This window comes from Urocampus carinirostris, chromosome 2 (genome assembly GCF_059441175.1).
Source record: "Urocampus carinirostris isolate Australia breed hairy pipefish chromosome 2, RoL_Ucar_1.0, whole genome shotgun sequence".
In the NCBI taxonomy this organism is placed as follows: domain Eukaryota; kingdom Metazoa; phylum Chordata; class Actinopteri; order Syngnathiformes; family Syngnathidae; genus Urocampus; species Urocampus carinirostris.
This window is the reverse complement of record NC_142350.1, coordinates 54,125,974-54,152,282: the sequence shown is the minus strand read 5'-3', so window position 1 is coordinate 54,152,282 and position 26,309 is coordinate 54,125,974. Positions and strand designations below refer to the sequence as shown.

Sequence of the window (26,309 nt, the reverse complement as noted above, 5' to 3'; positions counted from 1 at the left end):
TAATCATTAAATCAACAATTTAAATTCGCTTTTGTGTGATATTTTTGTCATGTTCCAGTCTGCAGAAGTTTCAGTGAGTTACATTAACGGCAGTGGAATTGACTTACCATACCAGAACGCCAGATTTTGGAAGTTAAGCAAGGTCGTGTCTGACTACTACTTGGATGGGAGATTGCCTGGGAATACCAGAAGCTGTAAATTGGTCATTGCTGCACGCTCTGCTGCAACAGCACTGACTTATCTCTTGGTAAAATGAGTTTCTTCAGGGAAACAAATAGATTTTTATTTCATTTTTTTACAAATGCACATTTGACAAACACTACGAGAGATTAAATCTTAGTGAAGGAAATAAATATTGCGGAAAAAAACCCTGTTCAATCAAACTTTACCTCCTGAATAATTATATAATTTTAAGCCTCCAAAAAGACCCCAACCCTCCAGCTAAGGCAAACTTTTATGCCATTTATTTACTAGTAACTGTAAGATTGTTTATTTCTACCATGAGTTTGACACCCTTTACACACAGGAATAACCACACATACTGTAGACGGCAGTTAAAAAAAATAAAAATAAATGTGTTTGCCAAAGGATTATCTCAAATGTTTATATTTTTTCCACATGAGAAAAGTATTATCGTAAAAAGATAACATTTTAATTTTTAAAATTCTGGTTGGGTGATTTTAAAGGGGCGGACCCAATGACATCACAGGGAGAGAAAGCGAGTGAGACATGAAGAGGACGACTCTGCCTCACATCCATCAATCCATCCCTTCTGGCTCACGAGGTAAGGACTCATTTATTCAAATTCGTCCAGTTATCTGAGATATTCCCTTTGTGACTTTTAGTTTCGGTATGTTTTTAGACTTCAATTACTTGGTGCTGTAAAGTTAATAACTCATGACAGTTTTTAGATGTTAGAATCAAGTTATTTTTACATCATTGAGGGATCATAAGTTACATTTTTGGACAGTGAGGAGGAGTTGTGTTTTAAGTAGATGTCCTACTGGGAATGAAAAGAGCTGTAGAATGTAATGTTGCATAAATAGAGGTCATTTAAGTAGGTGTATTGAACTGATGTGACAACATGTGAGTTTATATATGTTGCTGAACAACTGGATTCAGTAAAAAAAATAAATGATTTTGTTTCCTTTTCTAAAAGTCATCTAATGTACGGTACTTGACTTTTTGTTCCTTTTTTAATCACGGAAATCAACCCAACTTCTTTGATATACAGGCTTTATGGTGACTTTTTGTTCCTTTCTTTATTAATCAACCCAACTTCTTTGATATATTAGCTTTATGGTGATACACAAATCGACAAGGACAGCTGCCATTTAATGCTATATTCCTAAAGTCAAGTCATGTTTACTTTGTGTAGCCCTTAATCACAAAGAGTCTCAAAGGGCTGCACAGACCAAAGACTATTGACACCATCCCCAAACCTACATGAGAGCAAATAATACACAGATATTGTCAACATAAAATAAAGTTATTCATATGCTATAAAAAAAGTGTGCTTTAAGCTTAGATTTAAACATTTCCACTGAGGTTGCAGATTGAATCTCAGGGGGAAGAGCATTCCACAGCACCGGGGGCCCAATGGAGACCGCTCTCGAACCTGCGGATCTTTTCTTGGCTCTTGGGATCACTAGTAGACCAGCATTTTCAGAGCGAAGGCTCCAGACCAGAACATAGGGGGGAATTAAATGTGAAAGATATGAGGGAGCAAGTCCTTGCATGATTTTTTGTATTACCAACAGAACCTTGAAATCACATCCTTAGCTAACAGGGAGCCAATGCAGGTTAGCCAAAATGGGGGTAATGTAATCAAACGTTCTTGTCTTAGTTAAAAGCCTCGCTGCAGCATTTTGTACCAGCTGAAGGCTCTTGATTTTGGACTTCGGGAGACCGGAGAGTAGTGCATTACAGTAATCAAGATGGGAGGTAAGAAACGCGTGAATTATGATCCCCGCATCCGACTGAGACAGCATAGGGCTAATTATAGCAATGTTGCGAAGATGGAAAAAGCAACATTTCATACAAGTGAAATACCAGAATTGTATCGATAATTTAAACAGATTATTTTAATAAATATTTTTTTAAATGTAGGCGTTAGTTAAAGATCCTGTCTAGAATTTGAAACTTACTCTCTGCCGTCATTTCCTGGGTTTTAGTCTTTATCGGAGCCTCAGCTCATTCATGATGCCTGTGCAAGTACGTGCATTTCTTTGTCAAGCTTGAATAAACTCATCTTTTATCTTTTGGGGATTAGGGTTGGCTTGTTGTATTTGAAACAGTTCCATTCTTACTTTTACCATTTTCATGCTAAACTAACAATCAACTGCGGCCATAAAGTCACTCTACAACCCCCGCCCCCCTTTCTTTCTACCGAATGTGTTGCTTGTCCCGAACAGCATTAAAAAGAGTAAGCTAAAAGCAGATAGGCGAAGTGGAAATAAAATGATAAAGGCTTTTGAACTCAGATGGGCATTGTTAACACAAAGTCATGTTTATTTGTGACGCCCTTAATCACAAAGAGTCTCAAAGGGCTGCACAGATCAAAGACTCTTGCAAACTACAGACTATTATGACACCATCCCCTGATCTAAAACCTACATGAGAGCAAATAGTACACAGATACTGTAAACATAAAATATTGGTTAGTCATATGCTATAGAATAGAAGTGTGTTTTATGCTTAGATTTAAACATTTTTGCTGAGGTTGCAGATCAAATCTCAGGGGGAAGAGCATTCCACAGCACCGGGGGCCGAATGGTTAATACAGAAAATATTCTCCATTCATAAAGACACTTCAAACAACACACCCCACTCATACTTGTGCAGAAAACATTCATTCTTCCACACTTGAGAGAGATTTGTTTTTTAATCAGACATTCTTGTTCTACTGCAACATGTTTTTCATGTCAACTGGCGCCTATCCATGCAAGAACTCTGGTTCCGTCCAGTGTCTAGAGGCACAATGGGTCCTTTCTTGATGTTCAGTTCAGTCCAATAAACCTCACTGCTCAATGACAATCTTACTTCAGTTGTATGTTAAATGCACCATTTAAAATGGAAACCTACATAGAAATAGCAATACCTATTCAATCTAACTTCCTTACTGTGGAACGTGCACGATATGAAGTCATTTTTTTTTCGTGTATTCTGAAGGGTTTACCTATCTTTTCCTCTTTTGGGCCCAAAGTGTGACGCAGTTAACTGCTAATGGTGGTCAAGAGATGAGCGTTAAAAAGACAAAAAAGGATCTGCTTTCTTGGCGTTCTCAGCGTCCATTTTACGGTGTTGTGCCGTGACAGGCAGGATTGAGTTCCAGAAAGAACAAAGGCTGCTATAGGGAGTTTAGCACACTTTGATCTTGTACAAAGTAGCACTATTGAAATAGTTTTTATCATAAAGTAAAACATAATATATAATATACTAAAGGAGAAGCCCCATAAAAATAGGTGCTCATATTAGCTAAGCTAGTTGTTAGCTTAGCGAATGAGGACTCTTGTTAAATTTAAGAGTCGAGGAAGATATTCGTTCTTTTGTGGATGAATATGTCTTGGATGACTTAATTCAACTGGACATGTACTTGGACTTGGTTTAGGTTCCTAGGGCGGCCTGACCGCGATGGCATCAAGGGGGGTACACGGCCGCAGACTAAGGTGGTTGCTACCCCGTTTTGGGGAAGAGATGGACAGACCCTAAAGTTTCATATGATGTAGTCTAATCATATTGCTCATATTGGCCATTTGCTTTTTATGTACTTCAAACCAGTATGACAATTAGGGCAAAAATAATATTTGTGTCACAGCTGCCACTTGAGTTTGGATAGTGTGATGAGTTGGTTCAGGTGTACAACTGCATTCAATTAACTGTTAAAATAAACCAGGTAACACATTTAATGCCAAACATGAAAATCATTACCCCCCATTTTTAAGGGTTCGTTTTTCATGGCCAAAATCAAGCACCTTTATAGCCAATTTCTCCAGTACCATCAAAAGACGAAATCCGGTGTAAATCGTGTATTTTGCAAGTCCACAAATATATCTGCGATTAAGATATGGTATTTTCAATTAGTGTGAGCATTTATTAAGACGTATGATTTTTAGAATCTTTAGTCAATTGCAAATATATTAAATATATTTGTGGGTCTAAACAATTGGTGTGTAAATAATTTGAGACAAATTTCCTCTCGATACTCAGTAGGTGTTGGGTAAAATTTGAGTACTATGTAGCTCATATTTTCAGTTGCAGGTAGTTCTTCCCATTACGATTTACCACTGGGAAACAATACATTCATTTTTTGCATTGGCCCATAATAAATGTCCCTAATTTATACGTAATCCTTGCACGAATACACATTTCATAGTGCTCTGTTTAGGTGTAGCAAGCCCCTTTCCTCTTGGGCGTGACCCTTAGGGGGCGATGAAGCTTTATAAGACAATGCCATACAAACTAATACCAGCTTTTGTCAATACAGAGGGAAGAAGAAATGCAATAGAAAAGCGAAGCCACCAGAGAGAAGTTTTTAAGCAGACTTTTGAAACATGGCATCAATTTCAAGCATTTACAAGCACTTCACCAAAAACTCAAGCACTTCTCAATTTTTGAAAACACAACATTGAAATTAAAGCATTTTCAATGATTTCAAGCGCCCGTGTGAACCTTACCATTGTGAAAAAATGTGTTGTGCTTTAAAAAATCCCTTGTCACCCGTGCCTATAATATATAGAGTAAGCTACTATTGTAGGCTGAACGATAAAGCATCGTACTGAAAGATAAAGCTTTAACTGATCCGGCTCTCCTGAGAACAGAAAGTCTAGATCCAAACTGAGTTTGACATCCCAGGCTTAAACAAAGACTGTGTTGGAGGGGTTATTAAAGTGCAGCGTTAGCACTCCAATATTATTCATTGCAAGACATGCTGTCTTCCAGTAGATCTCTTCAAGAAATCAATCATGCACCAAAACAATGACGTGCCTTAGTGGAGGTATTACGAAAACGATGCGACGTAGCGTAGCATTATGTGCAAAGGGAAAGGAACAGTGGATCCCTTTGTGGTCCATGTCAGTGGCTTGGAGTGAACAATGATGCTACTGAAGGAGTGATTGTCACAGTCGGAGAGAAGGAGGGGGTCTTTGTGTTTGGGGGTGGCATGGCGGGCCGCCTCGGGCTTGGTACAGAGATTGGTGACTGGCTTCTTTGCGTGCCAGGGTGACGGGCAAAGTAGCCCGCCTGTGCAGGTATCACCCAGCTTTCGGTCTGTGTAGCAGCATGTTTGGTGATCTGTCGTGCTTTAACTAGCGTGTGACAACTACTGCTGTGCAAATGAGAAGATTCTGATTACTACTTATGTATTCTTTTATATCAATTAATAGCGTGATAGCTAATGCTAACAAGTTAGTTTATCGCTGCAGCTGAGCTTGCTATTCAAAACATTCACGACACGATATATACTCAATGTTGGGAGGGTTACTTTAAAAGTGTAATCCGAAACAGTTATTAATTACCTGTTAAAAAATGTCATCAGGAACGTAATCTGGATACGCTAATATTGGAGTAATGTAAGTGGATTACTTTCTATTACTTTTTAATCAAACCATACCAAAAATTCCAAAGACAAAATAAATATAACAATATAATATAAATATAATAATCAAACGTGTTTATTTATGTAGTTTAACATGTTATATTGTACATGTGTTTCGTTATATCATTCTGTACATATTCTTAATAAATGATGAAATTACAAGTGTTGCTTAATTACTACAGTGTTCTCTATTTTATGCCACTGCGTCTTTAAATCATAGAAACCGGAGGCAGCTACTTTCACGTCTTCTTTGCAAGCAACACAATACGGATATTCCACACCTTTCTTCGAAGCTTGTATCAATCCCTCGTATCGTTCTGACATTTGCTCCCACTCTTTTTGGAGCTTGCCTCTTCCATTTAACTTACGGCGTTTTAATTCAGGTTCGGCCATTGCGACTTGATGATTGTATCCAAAGAAAATTCAAAACTATGTTGTAATGTAGGCCTACAGCTCTGCTTTCGCTTTGTTCACGTGTGATCAGAATGATGCATGATGGGCAATCCCCAGGCGGCAGACGCATGCGCACAGTAGCATCAAACCGCTCGCCGAGATAGAGGCTACCGCGGCAAACTCATTTAACTTGATTGATTTGCCGTTTCGTGATAGTCATACCCATAGTTGATGAATTTGCGTTTTTCTGTACAGATTTTTTTCGTTATTCACGTCTTAAAATGCATAATATACGTACTTTGTACGGCAAAAGCGTACAGGTTGACAGGTATGCAATACAGTGACCAAATAGTGGATTTTGAACAACAATTAACTGCAAAATACCATAAGAATATTATCAATCAAATTTACAAAATGACCCTGAACGCATCATAATCGAGCAACTCCGCTGCCCAGTGCCCAATACACACGCGTTAGCAGCCTCATGAAACTGCTTGCACTAATTTAACAAAATGAGTGCTAAATTGAAGGAGTGATAAAAAACAGACAAAAAGAAAAGTGCTTTTACCTGCAACACTCAACAAACAGTGGTGGATAAGGTTGCTGTGTGTACAATCAGCGCAACGTTGTGTGTAAACTTGATCTTTTTCCGTCTCTCTCGTGGCAGTGATTGAATTTATGACACAATTCGTCTATCAATGCATTTTGTATATGAAATACAGTTTTAAGTGAAATTATTTTAGATAACTCTACCTGTAATTTAATTGTCTTTTTTTAGTAATGGCATAAAATTACATTTTTTTGGTATCCTTATTATGTAACGCCGTTACGTGTACTGAATTCCATTACTGCCTAACCCTGTATATACTACAGTCGTATCTATTATACAAGCTTAATTGGTCCCCAAATCGTTCTCGTAGCTTCAATTGCTCGTGTATTGAACAAATTCTTCCGATATTAAATAATGAAGAACTAATTGGCCCATTCCTGACCTCTCAAAAGAATCCTGAAGAACCCTAAATAGCTATATAACACATCTCCCTGATCACTAAATACAGATTAAAATAGCAATTTAACACATAAAATTCATCTTATCTCATCTCATCAGCTGCACCGCTTATCCTCAGTAGGGTCGCGGGGGTGCTGGAGCCCATCCCAGCAATCATCGGGCAGTGGGCAGGGGACACCCTGAACTGGTTGCCAGCCAATCGCAGGGCACACGGCGACAGACAACTCACTTGCTCATTCACACCTAGGGACAATTTGGACCGGCCAATCCACCTGAAATGCATGTCTTTGGAATGTGGGAGGTAACCGGAGTGCCCGGAGGAAACCCACGCAAGCACGGGGAGAACATACAAACTCCGCACAGTAAGTACGGTAGCTGGATTTGAACCCACACAGGAGGTTCCCAAGACCTAAGAACTGTGCCGCACACGCGCTAACTACTGCGCCGCCGTGCTGCTCATATAAAATTACAGTTACAAAATCCAGTAAATGATAAAAATGAAACAAAATGCAAGTTTATTATGAGCACTTACCATGGAGTGGTGTCACTTGCTAACGTGACAGGGGTGCTGTAAGGGGACAGGGGTGCAAGGAAAATGACGTAGCATGATAGACCGAAAGAGCCATACACCAAAGATTTCTGTTAGCACATTCGAATAACATTTACATTTTAAGCGTCAGTAGCGTTATGTATTAAGTTAAAGGTTGTCTATTTTCCAGTTTTAGAGGCCCCCCTATGTGGTGGTAATGGTGTGGCAGGCCTCTGCTGTGAACATGGTGTGTTTATACAGATATCAACCAGGACCAAAGTTGGATTTTTTTGCACAGACAAGGTAGTCATATGGATTTTCCACCACAGACGATGCAAAACCCAACAAACAAACACATTTTTTCGAACCACATTACTTTGTTCTAATGTTGATTGTTTTCAGTTGATCATCGTTTGATCGTTTGACATAAATGCTTGAAAAGACTGAAATCGAAATTGGCTGGCTGAGGGATCATGGCAATGGTGCACCTGTAGTTATGCTACACCTCGATTAAAACTAGGCTATGGACCCCATTCCATGGACAGCTGCTACAAGACTTGATGATACGCAACCACTTACTGTCCAATCAAAATTAAAGTTGCTGTTACTTTAAAAAAATGCATACGCAAACATTGTTTACAGCATACTATTTTTATTATCTTTTATTTCAATAAAGTGAAGCGGTGCAAAAACTCTTCTGCGGAATGTTAACCCTGCACTCGCTGCTGCTTCATGCCAAACCACAGTGACAGAGCCAGCCGTCTTCTTGAATTTCTCAAACTATCCATGGCGGGCATTGAAATCTATTCCGATTGTACCCGACGATACCTCAATTTTCCAGTCCCTGTAGATAGACAGCGACTCCTGCTCTTCGTGCCGGTATCTCTCGCTAGCTCTTTGTATCCACAATATTAAAAGTCTCTCCATCTCGTCTTGATTAGTGGTTCGCAATTTTGAAATAGTCACACATGCGGGTTTTATAGCCTTGATAACATCTTTCTGTTTCAATATTTTGCAAAAAGGAGTTGTTGAGTGAGGGGCAGCACGGCGGCGCAGTGGTTAGCGCGTGTGCGGCACAGTTCTGAGGTCGTGGGAACCTCCTGCGTGGGTTCAAATCCAGCTCCCGGCCTTACTGTGCGGAGTTTGTATGTTCTCCCCGTGCTTGCGTGGGTTTCCTCCGGGCACTCCGGTTTCCTCCCACATTCCAAAGACATGCATTTCAGGTGAATTGGCCGGTCCAAATTGTCCCTAGGTGTGACTGAGCGAGTGAGTTGTCTGTCCCCGTGTGCCCTGTGATTGGCTGGCAACCAGTTCAGGGTGTCCACTGCCCACTGCCCGATGATTGCTGGGAAAGGCTCCAGCACCCCTGCGACCCTACTGAGGAAAAGCGGTGAAGCTAATGAGATGAGATGAGTTGTTGACTGATCGTACTGCTTAGCTAGGTCACTCACACAAACACTATTATTTCCTGCTCCTTTTCAATTGACATTTTCCTTCACAAAAACACCTTACCATTTCCCTTTCCAGAACTGATGGCTTTGGTCACAAAAAGCCACAAAAAGGAGGTGCAATAAAATAAATACTTGCTGTATTATCTAAACAAATGGGCAAGATGAGACGTCTGATGGTGAGAAGCACATGCGCAAACTCTGCGGGTCTTTAGTGTTGGCGTCTGGGACCGCTAGTAGCCTGGATTTATCCCCGTACATAGAGCAAGATTTTTGTTCCAAAAAACACTCGCATATCGAATTTCAGGTGTCTGGGGGTGCTTGTATAAACAGATACCTCTGTACTTTCCAATTCCTTGATATCAATTCATGGTTCGCTAGCTAATGCTAACAAGTTAATTTAACACTGCACCTGAGCTTGCTCCTCTATCTATTCATTCTAGCCAAGCACAATATATCCTTTTTAATTAATATTTTGGCCGTTTTGAAGTCAGTCAGTTATATTTGTTCAAGGGACGTCCGCTTGCTTGGCGTCAATACTGTTTGTATTTACCCGTATGTGCAGGAAGAGGGTACCGTTCAGTGCCCTCCTTTGGTTCTGAGCGGAAAGCAAGGCTCCCAAACGGCCACGAAACCCGCGGATTGCCATCTGTCCACTGGCAGCTATATCCCGGTTATGTGCTCTGCTGCCAAAAGCTGCTCAGATGCTCTCTATGTTCACTTTTTAGGATGAACACACCACTTTAAAATAATTCCTGACATTTTCTACCCTGAAAAATCCTTTGCTATCCTTGCAACAGTATAGTACAGTAATAGGGTAAGTATTCTTTTTTTGCAGAGGATAAAGAATATTTACTCATAGGTATTTCATCCAATACTCGAACAAAACATCTTAAAATATTTATAACCAAATGCACCTCAATGCTAATTCTATTAACCTATGTTAAAATTGACCTCATTTTATGTAATAAGAAAGAATAGCAATAATTTGAGCTTCAGTTAAAAATGCTCTGAAAACATTTTTTTTTTTTTTATAAATAACAGGAAACGTAATCAAAATAGCTATTTAACTGATTAACATTTTAATGAGAGTACGATTTCCTAAATTCTTGTTGTCAGGTTAAACTTCTCAATATCTTACCATGTCAGAATTGGGGATTTCTGACTCTTTTTCCTGGTTATTGTTACTGTACTCTTGCATATTCATCAATACCGTCACCAATTGCTACCAAATACTATAAATCCTCCATAGGTTACTCTGCCACTTTATAGCAAATTACAAAAAGAATTCTATAAAAAAATAGAAAAATATAGAGCAATGATTAGTTTTGTGTTGATTGTTCCTTAGTTATGTTCATGTGGTCATGTTAGGCTAATCTCAAAGCACGGCCTTGAAAATACTTTTGTCTATTTGTCCTGACATATTTTTATCCTCTTAAGTCTTTATTTTTTTGTTTATCTTGGAGTCCTATGTCTTACCTTGAAGCAAACAATGTTCACTAATAGTCTGTTGTTTGCAATAATCTGTGGTCTGTGCAGCCCTTTGAGACTCTTTGTGATTAAGGGTGGTACAAATAAACATGACTTGACTACTTTGTTATCTATAATTATAAAGACGATTCAATTCAAAAACTCTATTCAGTTTGACTGCCTATTCCTAGTCACAGTATGGTCCCACATGTCCAAGCTAATGCTTACTTGGAATCTCAGCTAGGCTAACTTGTATTAATAAAACAGTGCAGCTGAAATCACTATTGATGTCCAATTACAAGTGAAAACTAACAATATGATGCAGTAGAAACCTGTATTCATACCTATCAACTTATACATTTTCCCAATATTTTATATGTATTTTAAACATTTAGAATTTTGTATGCCGTGTTACAATTGTTTTACGGGATTTTTTTTAAAAACAGACTGATATCGTCTTGCTCTTTTGCTATCATCCGGATCGTCTCTGTCATAGCAAACGTCAACATCATCGTAAATGCTAATGAAGATGAAGTCTGCCAATTCCTGCACTGCTACGTATAATAAGTGACACAAAATTTACTGCAAGTGGGGAATGAATGAAGAGAGATGCTGAACTAGTTGAACATGTTTACACATTTTTTCTTATATTACATAGTTTGTCTTGCTGTGAGTAAATAGGTGCCACGTAGTGTTTAAGGTTTATTATCGCCTAATAAGGAGAATTGCAATCATTGAAAATGTAGATGTTATCGTATTATTGTAGTATTTCTGCTGAAGTATTTTTGTAGTATTTCTGAAGTATTTTGGAGTATTACCGTAGTTGCATTTTTGGCATTTTTCTGTAGCAGGAAATCTGAAGTATTTTTGTACTATTTCTGTAGTAGGATTTTTGTGGCATTTCTGTCGCATTTTTGGCTTTATTACTCTGGTTGTATTTTTCAGTATTTCTGCAGCAGGGTTTTTATAGTATTTCTGTAGGATTCTTGTATTTTTCCTGTAGAATTTTTTTTGCAGTATTACTGCAGTTGTATTTTTGGAGTATTGGTATTTATGTAGAAAGACTTGTGTCATATGTTTGTACTATTCCTGTAATAGGATTTTATATTATTATTTGTGTTGTGTGCAGTAGCGTTTTTGTAGTATGACTGTAATTGTAGTTTTGGAGTATTTCTGTAGTATCCTTGTGGTATTTCTGTAGGATTATTTCTGCTGTATTAGTTTTGTTGCATTTAGTTAAGAACCAAGAAACATGCCAAAATAATTGTGTTGTTTACTTGTCTACACAAATGATCTTTGTTTCTATTCTACATAGTTTGTCTTTCTGTGAGTAAATAGTTGCATTTGTAAGGCTTTTTGTTGCTTAATACAGGAATTTGCAGTTATTAATAAGGGGAGCAATTGGCTGAGGTTGACAGGTATGTGTATCAAATATGACAACGGTAAATAAATATTACCAGTACTCACTTTATTTTATCTGTACTGGTTAGTATTATTCACAGTTGAACCTTAGGTGATTGGAGACTGGCGCCACGCAGTTGATGTGTGTGTGTGGGAGACTCGCCGTGCTTAAAGACCATCTGCTGCTTTTGGTTGGGTTTTTTTCTAGGCAGATTGGGCTTTTAGCTTGCGTCACGTTCCGGCAAAAAGCGCACGCTGTGCCCTGGCCTGTTGATATAAAAAATCAAAAATTCCTCTGGTTATCCCGTAGTACACAATGGCAGACCAGTGTTTTGCGCCTACAAAGTCTTCATTCTATCGCACCCTCCGCAAAGCCCTTTTCAAGTGTGCTGGCAGGAGGTAGTTACAATGAAAATATTCTTCTTGGCACTAGAACAATTCCTTATGTTGGAGTGGTCTGTATTTTTTTAAAACAAAGTTTGTACATAGACCCCGGAAAATATCCACATTCAAGTAATAGCGCAAGGACTGGGTTTATCGGGGTTAGAAATAACTTTATCTACACTCGAGGCATTTGACCATGGTATGTCAGCACCTCTGCAGTGTTCCAAATGTGATATTCCAGATTTGTATTTTATCTCCCAACTACTCAAAATGTTCAGGGGGACCTTAGCTATGAGTACATATATTTTTTATGCCCTCCGTAGATTGATTTTCTGATGCTTTTTCTTTGATGATAACTCATCAAAGTGACGAAATGTGCAACAAAAATACCTCCTTACCTTTCAATAATAAAATGATCTGAGTTCTTCAAAGTGATAAATAAAACTGATAACTACCTTTGTATATTACTTTTACAGCGCTACCAAATACTAAGGAACTTTCTTAGTTTACTACGCCAGTACATAGCAAATAACGAAAGACACATTTGGTAATGAAAGCTACAAAAGAGAAGATCGAGCAATGTTCATTTTTACTTCTATAAATTGTGCTCTTGATTTAAATACAAAGACCAATTCAATACATCTTCAGTATGTCTTTAAACAGAGTGTCTGTTACAGCCATTGTGTCAAACTTAATGCCATTGGATCAAATGTGGACCGTCACATCATTTTAAGTGGCCCTTGAGACAATGCTGAGAGAAGTACAAGAGAAAAATGAGACAAACAACAACCTGCAGTTTTAAATATGCCAACTAGATGTAGCCAAAGCCAGGTGCCACTCACAAAGCACCCACTGTACCTGTATTTAATGACCACCATAATTTAGGCAGAAAATATTGAAGAAACCTATGCTGATGTCAAAATAAAATAAAAGTCACAATGTTTAGGGCAATACAAAAATACTTGGGGGTGTCTTTGCAGAAGTTTCAAAGAAGCTTTAGCTCTTTTCTATGATTTGACATTTAATGGCAAAGTTTCAATATTAGGGTAAACATTTTCGCAAATAAATAAAAATAAAAAGTAGAAGGGCATTTAAACCATTGTTATCACTTTTTTAAATTGGTGTTTGTATGATATTTTTCTCACGTTCCACAGTTAATACATTGTAGTGAAAAGGATTTTTTAAATACAAATGCACGGTTAATCAATACTTTAAGAGATTAAAGCCTTGTGAAAGAAAAGAATAACGAGGGGAAAAAAACCTCAATAATCATTTTATACTCATATTTTATATCCCTAAAATCATAATTTAATTGTGAGCGTATCAAAAAACCCCCTGCTCCTCTCCAGCTGAGGCACACTTTTCATGCCATTAATTAACTAGTTCGGTCTCCGTGAGAATGTTCTTTCTGCTGAAATGAATTTGACACCCCTGATCTAGAAGAATCAATCAATGGCTTTATGAACTTGCAACAATCAATCCCTATTTACATTTTAATCACTTAATTAGTTCATTGTGACACATATATTAAACAGTTCTATAGGGATTGGTGCCCGCCAGGCTGGACTGCCCAAGACACTCAAAAGGAAGTGGTGCCCCTACAATCCAGGTGTTTGAGGGATCCGTGAACCATGAATTAGTGATTGCTTCTTTGTTGTTTGAGTTTTTCTTGTGATAAATGATAAATTGTCTAAGAACCACTTTCAACCTAAAGATGGCGCTCTTTATCCATTCTGAAACAAATTTTCAATTATTTGGCAGCTTATTTACTTTCAAAATAAGTTTAATAAACTAAAATAAAAGCGCTAGGGATGCAAAGATACCAATAGCACAGTAAACGAACGGATGTTAGACTAGCCTGCTACGTTGGTAGCATGACACTGGTGCATAAATACTTAAGAAAATGAAACATTATAATTGCAGTGTAATCAAATGTTACAAATATTATCACGATCTAGACCGGCTTAGTCCGCCCAGCTACTTCTTAACAATACTCAGAGCCACAGATCGTGTGCTGTACAGCTAATTATCGCTAATGGTTACCCACCTTTTTTAAAGCCTTGTCGAATGTCGATTATTACAGTAATGCTTATTTACCGCTTGGCACATGGCTTTATTATATTGAGCAGTCTGAACAATGGTGAACATAAAATGAGAAAAATTATGAGGAAGGTCACATCGCAGGGCAACCCACATGTCACCGCGCCTTATGCTAACATGCATGTAGAGTAGGCGGGACGCAGCATGCCGAAGAAATAATAGGCCTGATGCTCCACATTCACGTCTTGGAAAGTTCAAAATTTCCAAACCCCATTCTCCACTTCAAGTAACAATAATCATGCTTTGATCTTTAAGAAAACTTATGGGCTATCCCACCTCAATTTGAATAAGAGGTTTGTAAAATTGATGGATGTGTCTATCTACTCAAGACAAGTATCTTTTGTTTCATGTACATGGATACTAGGCGGAACCTTCACTCGGTCCCTCCCACAAACATTCTTCAATATAATTGAACGTCAAAGAGTTAATGAATACTAGTTTTTGTTTAAACTCTAAAGGCTAAGGGTGCTGTTTCAGCTGTGAGATGAAGATTTCTTGACCTGGCTAGAGCTTGAATCTTAAGGAGTACACAATTTAAAATATAAAGTAGGCATTCCACCCAAACACGCTCTGCATTCCGCCCACGCTTCATATGTAGCTTGGACAGGACATCAACTGAGTCATCAGCGTGCCATCAAGTATGTACTGGTGGTTGACTATATAGTAGAAGGACCAGTCAAAATCTGTAGATTCTGATTCCTAAAATGTCTCTTACTGTCCTTTTCCCCTCCAGAATTCTAACACCTCTGAGTTGTCTGGCCTAGACGAGAAAACCAATCAAGAGGCCGGTAAAAGAGGGAGAAGGAGCCTGGCGCTGAGGCTGGTATGAGGCAAGTGGTTTGTACGAGCGTGAAGCGTATGCTCTCGTTTGTCTGTCTATCAATGAGGCCATTGTGAAGGCTAGGGGTGGGGGGTCATTCAGACTCACTCGTCCGGCTCTATGCCTTTGTCCCAGTGCAGTAGGTGGAGCTTGAAAATCTCATATGGAATAAATGATAGCCAACATAATATTTGAAATGATGAACTTATTTCCTGTATGGGACATGTGTAGGCGGGCGACATGGAACAGTCTAAAACCGTTTTGTTTTTAGTAGCAGCTAATATGTTTAAGGCGATCAGCACACAGTCCGACGTTGCAAAATTCACTGTTGGGCTTGCCATCTGTACACGCCGGCTGCCACCGAGTGACGCATGAATCCTCCTTCCTTCCAACTCACTTTACAATACGGGACTATTTTCCCCTGCAACGTAAAACCATTGTTGTAGTGCGTCAGCGATCCGCTGTCCATTTAGCACAGACGATATCAGTAATACAAACAAAGCTGACGTGATGTGACAACAGTGAGAGGCTTTCATTGGCCAGGCTTACACCATGATGATGATTGTCTTCAATGACGCTAGTTTTATTTGGGCATCACAAACTAAGTCAATCGCCGCTTACTGTGATCTCATGCTATGTGTAAACGTTGCCATTTGTCTTAAAAATTTCTATTTTGTAGAAAAGAACTTTGTGAAGTCATCGGGGTGCAAGAAATCACCCACCTCTGAAGCACGTTTCCTGTGAAACATCTGTTTGATTTGAATCATCACAGTTTTGAGGTATTCGAAGCAACAGCAAGATATCCTTCCTATAAAATCCTAAAGATTTAGAAAATGGAGAGCATGTAGGAAGAAGTGACTCATGCCATTGACATTTGTGATGTATTCCTTCTGATGGTGATGACACATGTGTTGAAACTCACAGGGTGTTTGTGTGTTCCAGAGTTGTGGAGTGGACACCATGCCGTGTTTGAAGCTGCTTGTGCCACTATTACTAATCATCAATGGTAAGAAATGTCACCAATCCCCCCAAAATGTTTTTGGACCATGGTATATAAAACTTATCCTCCAACAATAATGTATATTTAGAGTACATCAGAATTACTACCTGTTCTAATTACTTTCACCCATACCTATGACTACAGTTACCAGATGCACATTTTTTACATCAGGTCCCCATTTTTTTTAATCCTATGTATAGAACTGCAGTCCGTAGCTTACTGGCAACCAGTAAAACCATCTAGACGATCCGACAACCCAGCAATGTGCTACACTCCGTAACAGATGGTGTCATTGTTTACAACCGGTTGGTCAGAACTGATCCCGGTTATAAATCGCATGTTACCCGTACTGTCTAAAATTGTTACTATTTTGATATGTTATATATTTAATACGGTATATTTTGCAACTCTGCCCACCACTACTTTTACACTATTTCAAGTCGTATCTTTCTTTTTTTATATCTGGTTTTAGATGTCAGCTCCCAGTGGAACGTTTGGATTCCACGTGATATCTCAGCCATGACCAACACTTGCGTGGTCATCCCGTGCACCTTTACGTACCCATCAGGGGTTCGGCCGTATCGCGGCATCCACGGAATCTGGTACTACGGTCAGCCCTACCCGCAACTCTTTCCACCTGTGGTGATCAAGACTCGAACGGACGTAGTGCACGAGAGTTACAAGGGTCTCACCAAGATGTTGGGCGATCTGCAGCAGAGGAACTGCACGCTGCTCATAAACAGTGTTGGGCCAGAACACTCTGGACGATATTATTTTCGCGCTGATCTTGGCGGAGCCAACGTGTATACCTTTCCTGACTACGCGGATCTTAAAGTATTGGGTAAAAAGACGTCTACTGAGAAATGAATGGAATAATTTACATTGAACTACATCTTTGTAACGTGTTTCTGCCTTTAGATCAACCCAACATTGATGTCCCTGAAGAAATTGTGAGCGACGAAAGCTTGACATTGACTTGCTATGCCCCTGACAACTGCCCCGATATGAACCCTGAGATTCAGTGGATGTACACAGACTATCTTCCCGACCCTGAGTTCAGCGTGGATTTTGTAGAGGAGGGCAACACCGCCGTGCAGTCCAGCACCCTAGTGTTCACCCCCAGGCCAGTGCACAATGGACAGCTGCTGGGCTGCCGGGTGTTCTACCCCAACACCACGCTGGTCTATGAAAGGCTTGTCTCTTTGGACATCAAATGTAGGTGTACAATTGTCAAATCTGGCCATTGTAAATTCACTCTCTTACTATTTGAGAGGATCTCAATTGTAGGAAATGTGATTAAAAAAAGTAAAATTGTAGATTTGTAAATTGTCAATAGGTCAAGAAAAAATGATTAGTTGATTATAGGATGGAATTTAACTCATTACATTTATTACATTTTAGATTTTTAATGGCAATAATGGTTTTCAAAGCATTCTTGGAAAAAATACTTTGTCAACCATCAATTTTGCTAATTTATCTTTGTTAGTTTGAGCATTCTATCCACATGATTGACAAAAACACCCCATGGTGGAGTTTCTTGTCCTGTCCGGGTACGAATTTCACTTCAGTTAAGCAAAGCTGTTTCAAGCTAAAAAGTAGCTTCATCCTCTTAGCCGTAAACTAGCTAAGTCTAGTTTTTCACCAAAATGTCTTCTTTCAATAATTAAGCCACATAGTTGCAGTAGCCGCAAAAATTGTCATATATGTACAGTAAGTGTACTTTTTCTACCTATGGTGCGGTTAATATATTTTATACAGTACAACCTATTTTGACGTACATTTAGGCTTTTAAAAGTGAATTCTAGCATAGAAATTTGTTTTAAATGAAAAATCTTAAATGAATCAAACACTGTGTCTTTGAAAAAACATAAATGTGTTTAAAGAACACTAGAAAATGTGTGAGTATATCAATTTACAGAAAAAGTAAACATCATCTCTATCTAAACAGACGCTCCCCGGTCTGTGTGGGTGAACGTCTCATCGGAGGTGATGGAAGGAAGCTCTGTGACTCTGCACTGTGAGGTGGACAGTAACCCCCCTCCAAGAATTTCTTGGAGGTTTGGAGATCTGGAATTGCTGTGGGACACTGCATCCAACCTGTCGCTCATCTTGGATGGCGTGACGCCAGCAGAAGAGGGTGTCTACACCTGCATTGGTGACAACGGATACGGCGCTATGAATACATCGCTCTATTTGGCTGTCAAGTGTACGTTTTATTACGTCTATACACATCCTGTGTCTGATATAGAGTTTTTTTTGACATTTTATGAATGAATTTATTTTCATTGTAGATCCTCCCCGTGAACCTATGGTCAATGACTCCTTGACCGTGCTGGAGGGCGCCTCGCTGACGCTGCATTGCAGCACTCAAGGCAGCCCGCCACCCACACTCACTTGGTTAAAGGACGGCGAGCTAGTCGGCACCATTACGGCTGACGAATTGTCCATCCTGGAGATTGAGGGCATTAGACCGCAGGGTGATGGCCAGTACCGCTGTTTGGCCGAGAACGAATATGGCCGCGCTAGCAGCTCCCTGAACATCACTGTAGAGTGTGAGTAGGGCAATACTCTATTTCTTTACTTTCCTGGGTTAACCCAAGAACTGAAGTTGTTGGTTTTTGTCTCTGGCCTCTGTAAGGAAAGACTAGCTAGCGGATGTGGAACAAGTCTGCTTACCACTCAGATTTACCTCAATAGATCTCCCGCCTTCCTTTTTTCTGGAAAAGTTCAAATTGGTTTGGCGATCTGAGTAGGGCAGCAATGTTATTGTTGACGATACGATAAATTGTCGCCAGACATTTTTTCTCAATACAGTGAGGCATCATTAATCAAATATAATCTCCGCTAAGAATCGCACATGAGCAACATCAAATACGCATACCAAAACTTCTGAAGATTGGGAATATTTTGCCTGAATACGGCCAATGAAAAGAGTGCTCGCAAAGTTTGAAAAGCAGTCATTGTGTATCATTGTAGTAGCCCGGTGAGGCCAAACCATTTAAAGATCATGTCGGATTGTTGTACCAAATAGAGTCTGAGTCGCCTCAGTAAGATTAAAATAACGTTCAAGTAAATACAGTTTTGATGACATAAAATATAAATTTTATAAATGTAATTTTCACTATATATGCCAGCCTTTCCCGACAAATGTAATTTTAATGAAAGGCCTGAAATCCGAAGAACCAACATCAGTTGTTAAAACGTTAAAAATGAAAAACGTCAGTTTTGAAACTGTCTGATTTTAAACTATTAAAAATCATTACTTTGTTTTGTTACATACTTTGCAGTTGACCACTGAAAGTACTTCATAAAATGCACATAATATTGGAGAAATGTTCACTTGATTATAATTCATCATTTATTTGCCTGTTCCTGGGGAAATTGTCAGAGGCTTTTTGATTTATGTCTCTACTGACAGAGCACTGTTTGTAATTGGTTTCAGATAGGGTACTTTGATCAATTTACCCCAAAGTTAACTTAACTTCATGCTGAATTTAAGAAAAAAAATTATCCATTTATTCAACTAATCAGTTCAAAAGGAGGTGACTATTTGACTATTAAAATAGTCGTTAGTTGCAGCCGTAGAAGATATTAAATCACTGTACATTGATCCAATTAAGTTTTGTACAACTCTCTATCGCACTTCAAACATCTGTATACAAGTTCCTTGAAACAGCTCATTTCTGTATTTCTCCTGCTAGATGCTCCTATCTTGCTGGACGAGTCCAAATGCACAGTGGTGAGGGAAGGTGTCCAGTGTGTGTGCATGGCTTCAGGGAACCCTGAGCCCACCATTGAGTTCTATCTACCCGACTTGAACATAACTATCAACGAAACCGAGGGCCGCTACAATTTCTACACGCACACGGATGGCCAGACGTCAACAGGCATGATCAAACTGCGGGAAAAGGGCGAACGGGCAAGCAATGGTGGCCCCGCTGTTAACGTCCACTGCAGCATTTCTAACATGTACGGGAGGGAAAGTGTCCTCCTGGAGCTGCAACAAGAAAGTGAGTAGCAGAGCTCTACTCATCTATTATGATCGCTTTCTGTTGCTGTTGCTAAAATTTTAAGGTGGGGTAAATCGTTTGAGGTGTGCATCTTTTAGCAAGGTGATTTGAAGGAATGGGGGGACGAGGGTGGCACAGGGGGTGGCGAGAGATTTCATGCTCATCCCCACGGATTTTTGTTACTGTAGCATTAAAATGGTGAAAGTGGATGGCTGGAACGAATGAGAAAGTTCCAATTCCGCACAGTACGTTTAATAAATAATAGACCTTGATACGGTACCTATAATACCTGCCCGTTTCAGTTGGACTAAATCAGAATTTTCCATGCCAAGCGCACCAAAATTTTTTGTGTGTTTCATTCTCATGACTTAGGGTTACAATACTAGATTCAATAAAAAGTTGACATAGTCGAGTACCTGAAAATTCTACCTAAATACAAAACCAAGATTAATTACATGTTGCCCTCACTGTAATACCTGCCTTGATTTTCAGAGAAATACCTCATGGCCGTCATCGTGGGTACAATTGGCGGAGTGGCGGTGATTGCCTTCATCATCGCGGCAGTAAGATACGTGGGTCACAATAACAAAAAGTGAGTAAGAAGAAGGGTAAACATTAATAGAAATAAGGCTGCAGCAGCCCCCAATGAAGTCCAAGGAAACACTTAAGCCTCGTCATCCATTCTTAAACTCTGCAACATATTAAATCCACGGATGATTACGGGCTTAAACTATATATGGTCAACTAACTACATGCTTAAGGGTGTAATTGTGGTGTGATCATACCAAAATCTGTTCCTATCCTTTGAAAGATGGAAAACCTTCTTAAGCAGATGGCACCAGGAACCTCTTTAAGAACAGAAGTCTGCAGACCAGTTCTGAAAATAGCTCACCCGTGATCATGATTTTCTACTAAATTTAACATCTTCCTTATCACTAAAACACATTCAAATAGTAATTACACATAAAAAATACAATTGATAAGATAAAAAAGATGATATTAATGAAATAAAATACGTAGTGGTAGTTTGCCTGTGCATAATGGAATGAGCTGATGCTGGCGGTGAGCAGTCACAATTGGGGAGCAGTCTCCAGTGGTAGCCTCCGAGAATGCCTCGTGACCTGGATTTTCATCACATACGAAGCAAGGTTTTTCTTTTTAGAAAAACTTGCATATTGAAATCCTCGTGTATAGTGGTACCACTGTATATTAAACTGGTAGCCCCTCGCGCTAATTAGTAGCAAAAAAGTAGATCTCAGCTTCAAAAAGGTTGGCGACCCCTGCTCTAAAGCAGTGTTTTTCAACCTTTTTTGAGCCAGGGCATGTTTTTTACATTGGAAAATTTTTGCGGCACACCACTAACCAAAAATGTTATAAAATGACACTGAATAGTATGTTTAATTACAATATAATTTATAGTACCCCCTGTTTTTACCGCACAGACGCTTGACAATGACATAATATTTGCAGAAAACAATTCATAAATGTTTTATAAAATTTTAAAAGTTACATTGGATAATTTCTCACGGCACACCTGACAATCTCTCACGGCACACTAGTGTGTCGCAGCACAGTGGTTGAAAATCACTGCTCTAAAGGAACATTAGTTTGGAAATTAACCAGGCAAATGATCAAGAGGATGGCCCACCCATCACCACACCTGACTTGAACATGTACAAAATCAGCTAAGAACTAATTTGGAATTATATAAATTGGAGCATCTTAAGCAGACACAACTCTGGTTGCCTCAATTCAACTTTTGCGGTTCCATGCAGAAAGGAACTGAAAATTACTCTTAACACTAAGGTACGTACTATGATTTTGGTACACCGTTACACCCCTTCTTTATATGCTATACTTCTGGCCAAATTCCATGTTCTCACACAGCTTATGTACAGTACCCTCTCCTAATACACTAATTTGCTTTCTGACCCGGCCTCAAATTAAAAGCTTACAACTCACAGCTTAAGCTCCCCTTTTGGACTAACCCTGGCATAACCATGTAACAGGTGCGTAACCCGACGACACTTTTCGAAATGGATGCCGAGGCTTTGCGTGTCGCCTTGCGTTTTTAGCGTCGAGGTCCGAGTCTGATCATCTGACTCCGCCTCCCCAATCCCCTATCCTTCCCAGAGAGAATGGCTTCCCTAGGCAGGACGTGGTCCTCGAGAACCCCGCTTTGTACTACGAAGTCAAGAAGGACAAACAAAATCTGAGGAAGAAAGTGGTGAGACATGCCAATGACCCTCACAATGACGCGAAGTAAGATGTCAAGTCAAACTAGTCGTTGCCGTCTCGACCCTTCCCACGTGACAAGACCTCACCCCAACCATGAACCTTTTTGGGAGCGCACTGTTTTACTCTTGCTTTCATCGCTTCTCTGCGTTTTCCCCCCTTCTTGTGTCTGTTTCTTCTCTCCCTTAACTCCTGCGCAGCTTAAGACCGAGCTGTTGGGTTCAAAGTTTAACTCCATTCTAGAGGAGAGCACGGTAAGGTTCCAATATAGTCTCGGCGATCTGCATACCATGGCATATCCACTTCTGTATTCTGTATGCGCGTTTGTTATGCCAAAGTGTCGTCTGCATGCAAGCTTCATTGCTAACCTCCACATTTAGCAACTAAATCTAAATCTCCTTGTCCCACCAATAACCACTAACTTTACATGAATTGATTTATGTGTAAGATTTTATTCTGGGATTACTTGGTTGGAGACATTTGTCATTGGTATTTTCCCAAAAGGCACAAAATGGTATATTTTTTTCTTATTATGCCAGTTACACTAATAAAAATTTGCAAATGCAGATTAAAGCCATCTAAAAATGTGTGCATAAAAATTGTATGCAAGATTCTAATTGGAGGCTACTAAATTTGAGACATCAAGTAATTTGGTAGTTTTACATATGAGCACAAATTAGTATTCCTTGAAATCCTTCTTGCAGTAATAAAATTGAGCTTATGCAGGATAAACCCATTGAGAAAAGTTTGCATTAAAATTAATACAGTAATTGAAAACATTACTTTTCCCCTAGTTTTTATCTTTAAAATGGTATATTCCATTTTTTAATTCTTTACAATAAGCGATTGATCGTTTTATAGGTGTTTGTAATGGAAACATTAGTATGTATTTTTATTTTTTTATTTAGTAACTGCGAATAACAATATTGCCACTGATTTTGTAGAAAAAAAATAGAATAAAATAAAATTGCACAAGCAAAAAAAAAGCCCAAAAATGGACATACACCTTTTTAAAATAATACCGTAATATGATTCAGTATTTTTTAAGTACTTGTCAATAGTAATATGGCTGCTGATATTCATCTTATTTATTGGCATGAATGGAACATTTACAGTGAAAAAAGTACAAAAAATTGAATTAAATTGTTTTCTTTGTTGTCGATACCAACGTTGTAAATCTTTGTATGTAACAAGATTAGACATGGCCATTCAGGGTAAAAATGTAACAACTTTAAAGAGAAAAAAGAGAAAATATTTTAAGGATAAATAGGCAAAAATATTTACAATGTCGTGCTTTGAGACAGGCACAAGTTATAATAATAGTACAATGAAAAAAAAAAATCCCCAAATAAGTCGCATGGTATATATTTTCAGTTTTGCTCAATGACATTTAATGGAGATACACCTTTTTAAAATAATACTGTATTGTAAAATTATTGTTTTGAATATTAATTAATTACTATTCTATCTTTAGTTTTGGGAGTTAGTCATGTTTTATTTACATGATATGGAATATTTCAATATTGCTCTCATGGTATTTGTCTACTAGAATGAACTGTAAATACACAAATGCTCAATTTAGAATAAACAAATGTCAAAAATTTGAAGTTTTCATTTTACAATTTATTAAAAAGTTGAATACAATCCAAATAAATCTAACAAAATATATTTTTTATTCCAAAGGGAGAAGACGGGGATGACCAATCTGCGGGCCCTTTGGCAGGCATGGAGAGGCGACAGCTGAACTACGCCGCTTCGGAGTTGGGGGGCCCCAGGTGCGGGGCCCCTAATAGGGGAGACAACGACGACGACGACGACGACGACTGCAGTTACGCGGAAATCAAATCTAAATGAATCGCGATCCTTCCCTGATGCCTCGGCCAGGCGAGACGCAGTTGCAAACATCTCCCTCCCCTCGTCCCCACGACAACTTGGATTTTCATTTGGTCAAATGCGTAATTGATCATTATTTCTTCACAAAACATGACTAAATGGAAGAATTTATTAGCATTTACCTTTACTTTTTTTTTTAAACCAATGTTGAAGGGGTGTAACGGTGTGTGAAAATGTATACATGGAGTCCTCGGTGTGGTGATGGTTTTTCAGACAAATATTGACCTGAATGAATGTGACATTATAGGATAGTGATGCCCATCCATCAATCCATCCATCCATTATCTGCACCACTTATCCTCGGTAGGGTCGCGGGGGTGCTTTAGCCCATCCCAGCTATCTTCGGGCAGTGGGCAGGGGCCACCCTGAACTGGTTGCCAGCCAGTTGCAGGGCACACAGGGACAGACAATTTGCTCGCTCATTCACACCTAGGGACAATTTGGAGCGGCCAATTAATCTGACATGCATGTTTTTAGAATGTGGGAGGAAACCGGAGCGCCCGGAGGAAACCCATGCAAGCACGGGAGAACATGCAAAATCCACACAGGAGGTTTGATCTCATGACCTCACAACTGTGCCGCACACGCGCTAACCACTGCGCCGCCCAGATGCCCCTACTGATGCCCAATTTCTATAAAAAATTGACTTGCATCACCAGAACAAAAATGAATTATATTTGTTTTCTTAACCTTACCGTTACACCCTTCGTCCATCCCATTGTTGTTCTACACATTTTATTTGCGTCAATGTCACTGTGTCTGCTGCCAGTCAAGGCATGAGTGGAAGGGTACACTGTATTATTCTTTTTTTTTTGGTCATTCTTTATGTCACAAGACAAAAATGGTCATTCTGTGGCTGTTTCTCCTTGGAAAAAAAGGAAACCACCAATTTTTATGACCTATGCAGCGTTCTTTAGCGCTGTTATTTACTTGGGGGTGTTTCAATATTGATGTTTTTCCACATCCGATATGATACCAAAAATGCAGCCATATTTTCTGATATATCAAGGTAAATTATACATTATTTGTCTAATTGTTTTCCTTAAACCGAAATTCTGCACAACGTTAAGTCTGAATGATAATCTTTACTCTGGTTGATTCGAGTTAACATTGTCGTCCAGAATTGTAGTCTTTCTGCTCTACAATATATTTTAGTTTATCAAGTGCCATTGCATCAAGCTACTAAATATTTTTTGCAGGTTAATGCCAATATCTGAGATTTTTAGATGAAATTCGACAATTTTTTTTTTTTTTTTTTTGATCATATCGGAACACCCCGATTGTTTTTTTTTTCTGGATCAAGTTAATGAAGATGTAACCTCACATCAGTATTTCTATTGTATTTAACGTGTACAGTAAACAAAATGGTCGCCGTCTCCTTTAAGAGCCTCTACAAACATGTAACAATATCTGTGAGATTTAAAGGCGAGTCGTTCCTTTAGAATTTCACTGAACTGTCTCTAACGCACGGCTCTACAGCTGATTAAAAACAAAAATGCGCAACAAAACACACTTTTAGAGTGTTATCCCGTATTGACAATGTGTGTGTATGTGAGCCTGTTTGTGTACACAAATTCTGATGAAAGGTTGATAGCTTTTTGAGAACAATTATGGGGGTGGTGTTTGTGTGGATATTCTCACAATGTTGCATCTGATGTTTGTGTTTGTATAGTCAGAGATATTTGAAATACAGTGATAAAAAATATATATAAATGCTAAGCTAATAGCCTAATTTGATAACCATGTGTCAATAACAGATTAATGCGTATGCATTTTGATAAGATGTGGGATGTCAGTATAAGTATTGCACCAAACATTGCAGTTATTGACCTCGCTTCCGTTAATTTGAAACAAAGTACTACATGTTGTGTATTTATGACCTGTTTACAAATTAAAGGGGTACCCCAGCAGTCAATCGGTCGTCTTCTTGCATTTAAACACAATATAATTAATTTTTCGGTTGCTTGCCTCACGATGGTCAATTAAAACATGCCAAACGACCTGCCATGCATATTTTTAGT

At 38.9% G+C, this 26,309-nt stretch overlaps 1 protein-coding gene across 4 annotated transcripts; it reads left to right on the top strand.

Annotated features, from left to right (window-relative positions):
- The first annotated feature begins 717 nt into the window (after nt 1–717).
- On the top strand, nt 718–26,203 carry LOC148372516 (myelin-associated glycoprotein-like). Of its 4 annotated transcripts, XM_088327107.1 has the most exons (13): nt 718–784; nt 15,064–15,160; nt 15,830–15,929; nt 16,093–16,156; nt 16,623–16,991; nt 17,069–17,365; nt 18,099–18,356; nt 18,442–18,702; nt 19,852–20,160; nt 20,653–20,752; nt 22,294–22,387; nt 22,596–22,649; nt 24,079–26,203. In XM_088327107.1, the coding sequence occupies exons 4-13, from the start codon at nt 16,111–16,113 to the stop codon at nt 24,247–24,249; spliced, it is 1,959 nt and encodes a 652-aa protein (XP_088183233.1). In that variant the 5' UTR covers nt 718–784; nt 15,064–15,160; nt 15,830–15,929; nt 16,093–16,110; the 3' UTR covers nt 24,250–26,203. The 4 variants fall into 4 exon arrangements, with proteins under 4 accessions (XP_088183233.1, XP_088183235.1, XP_088183236.1 ...); XM_088327109.1 differs by lacking the exon at nt 22,596–22,649 and having other exon boundaries at nt 22,294–22,422; XM_088327108.1 differs by lacking the exon at nt 22,596–22,649 and having other exon boundaries at nt 719–784.
- Nucleotides 26,204–26,309: the final 106 nt, after the last annotated feature.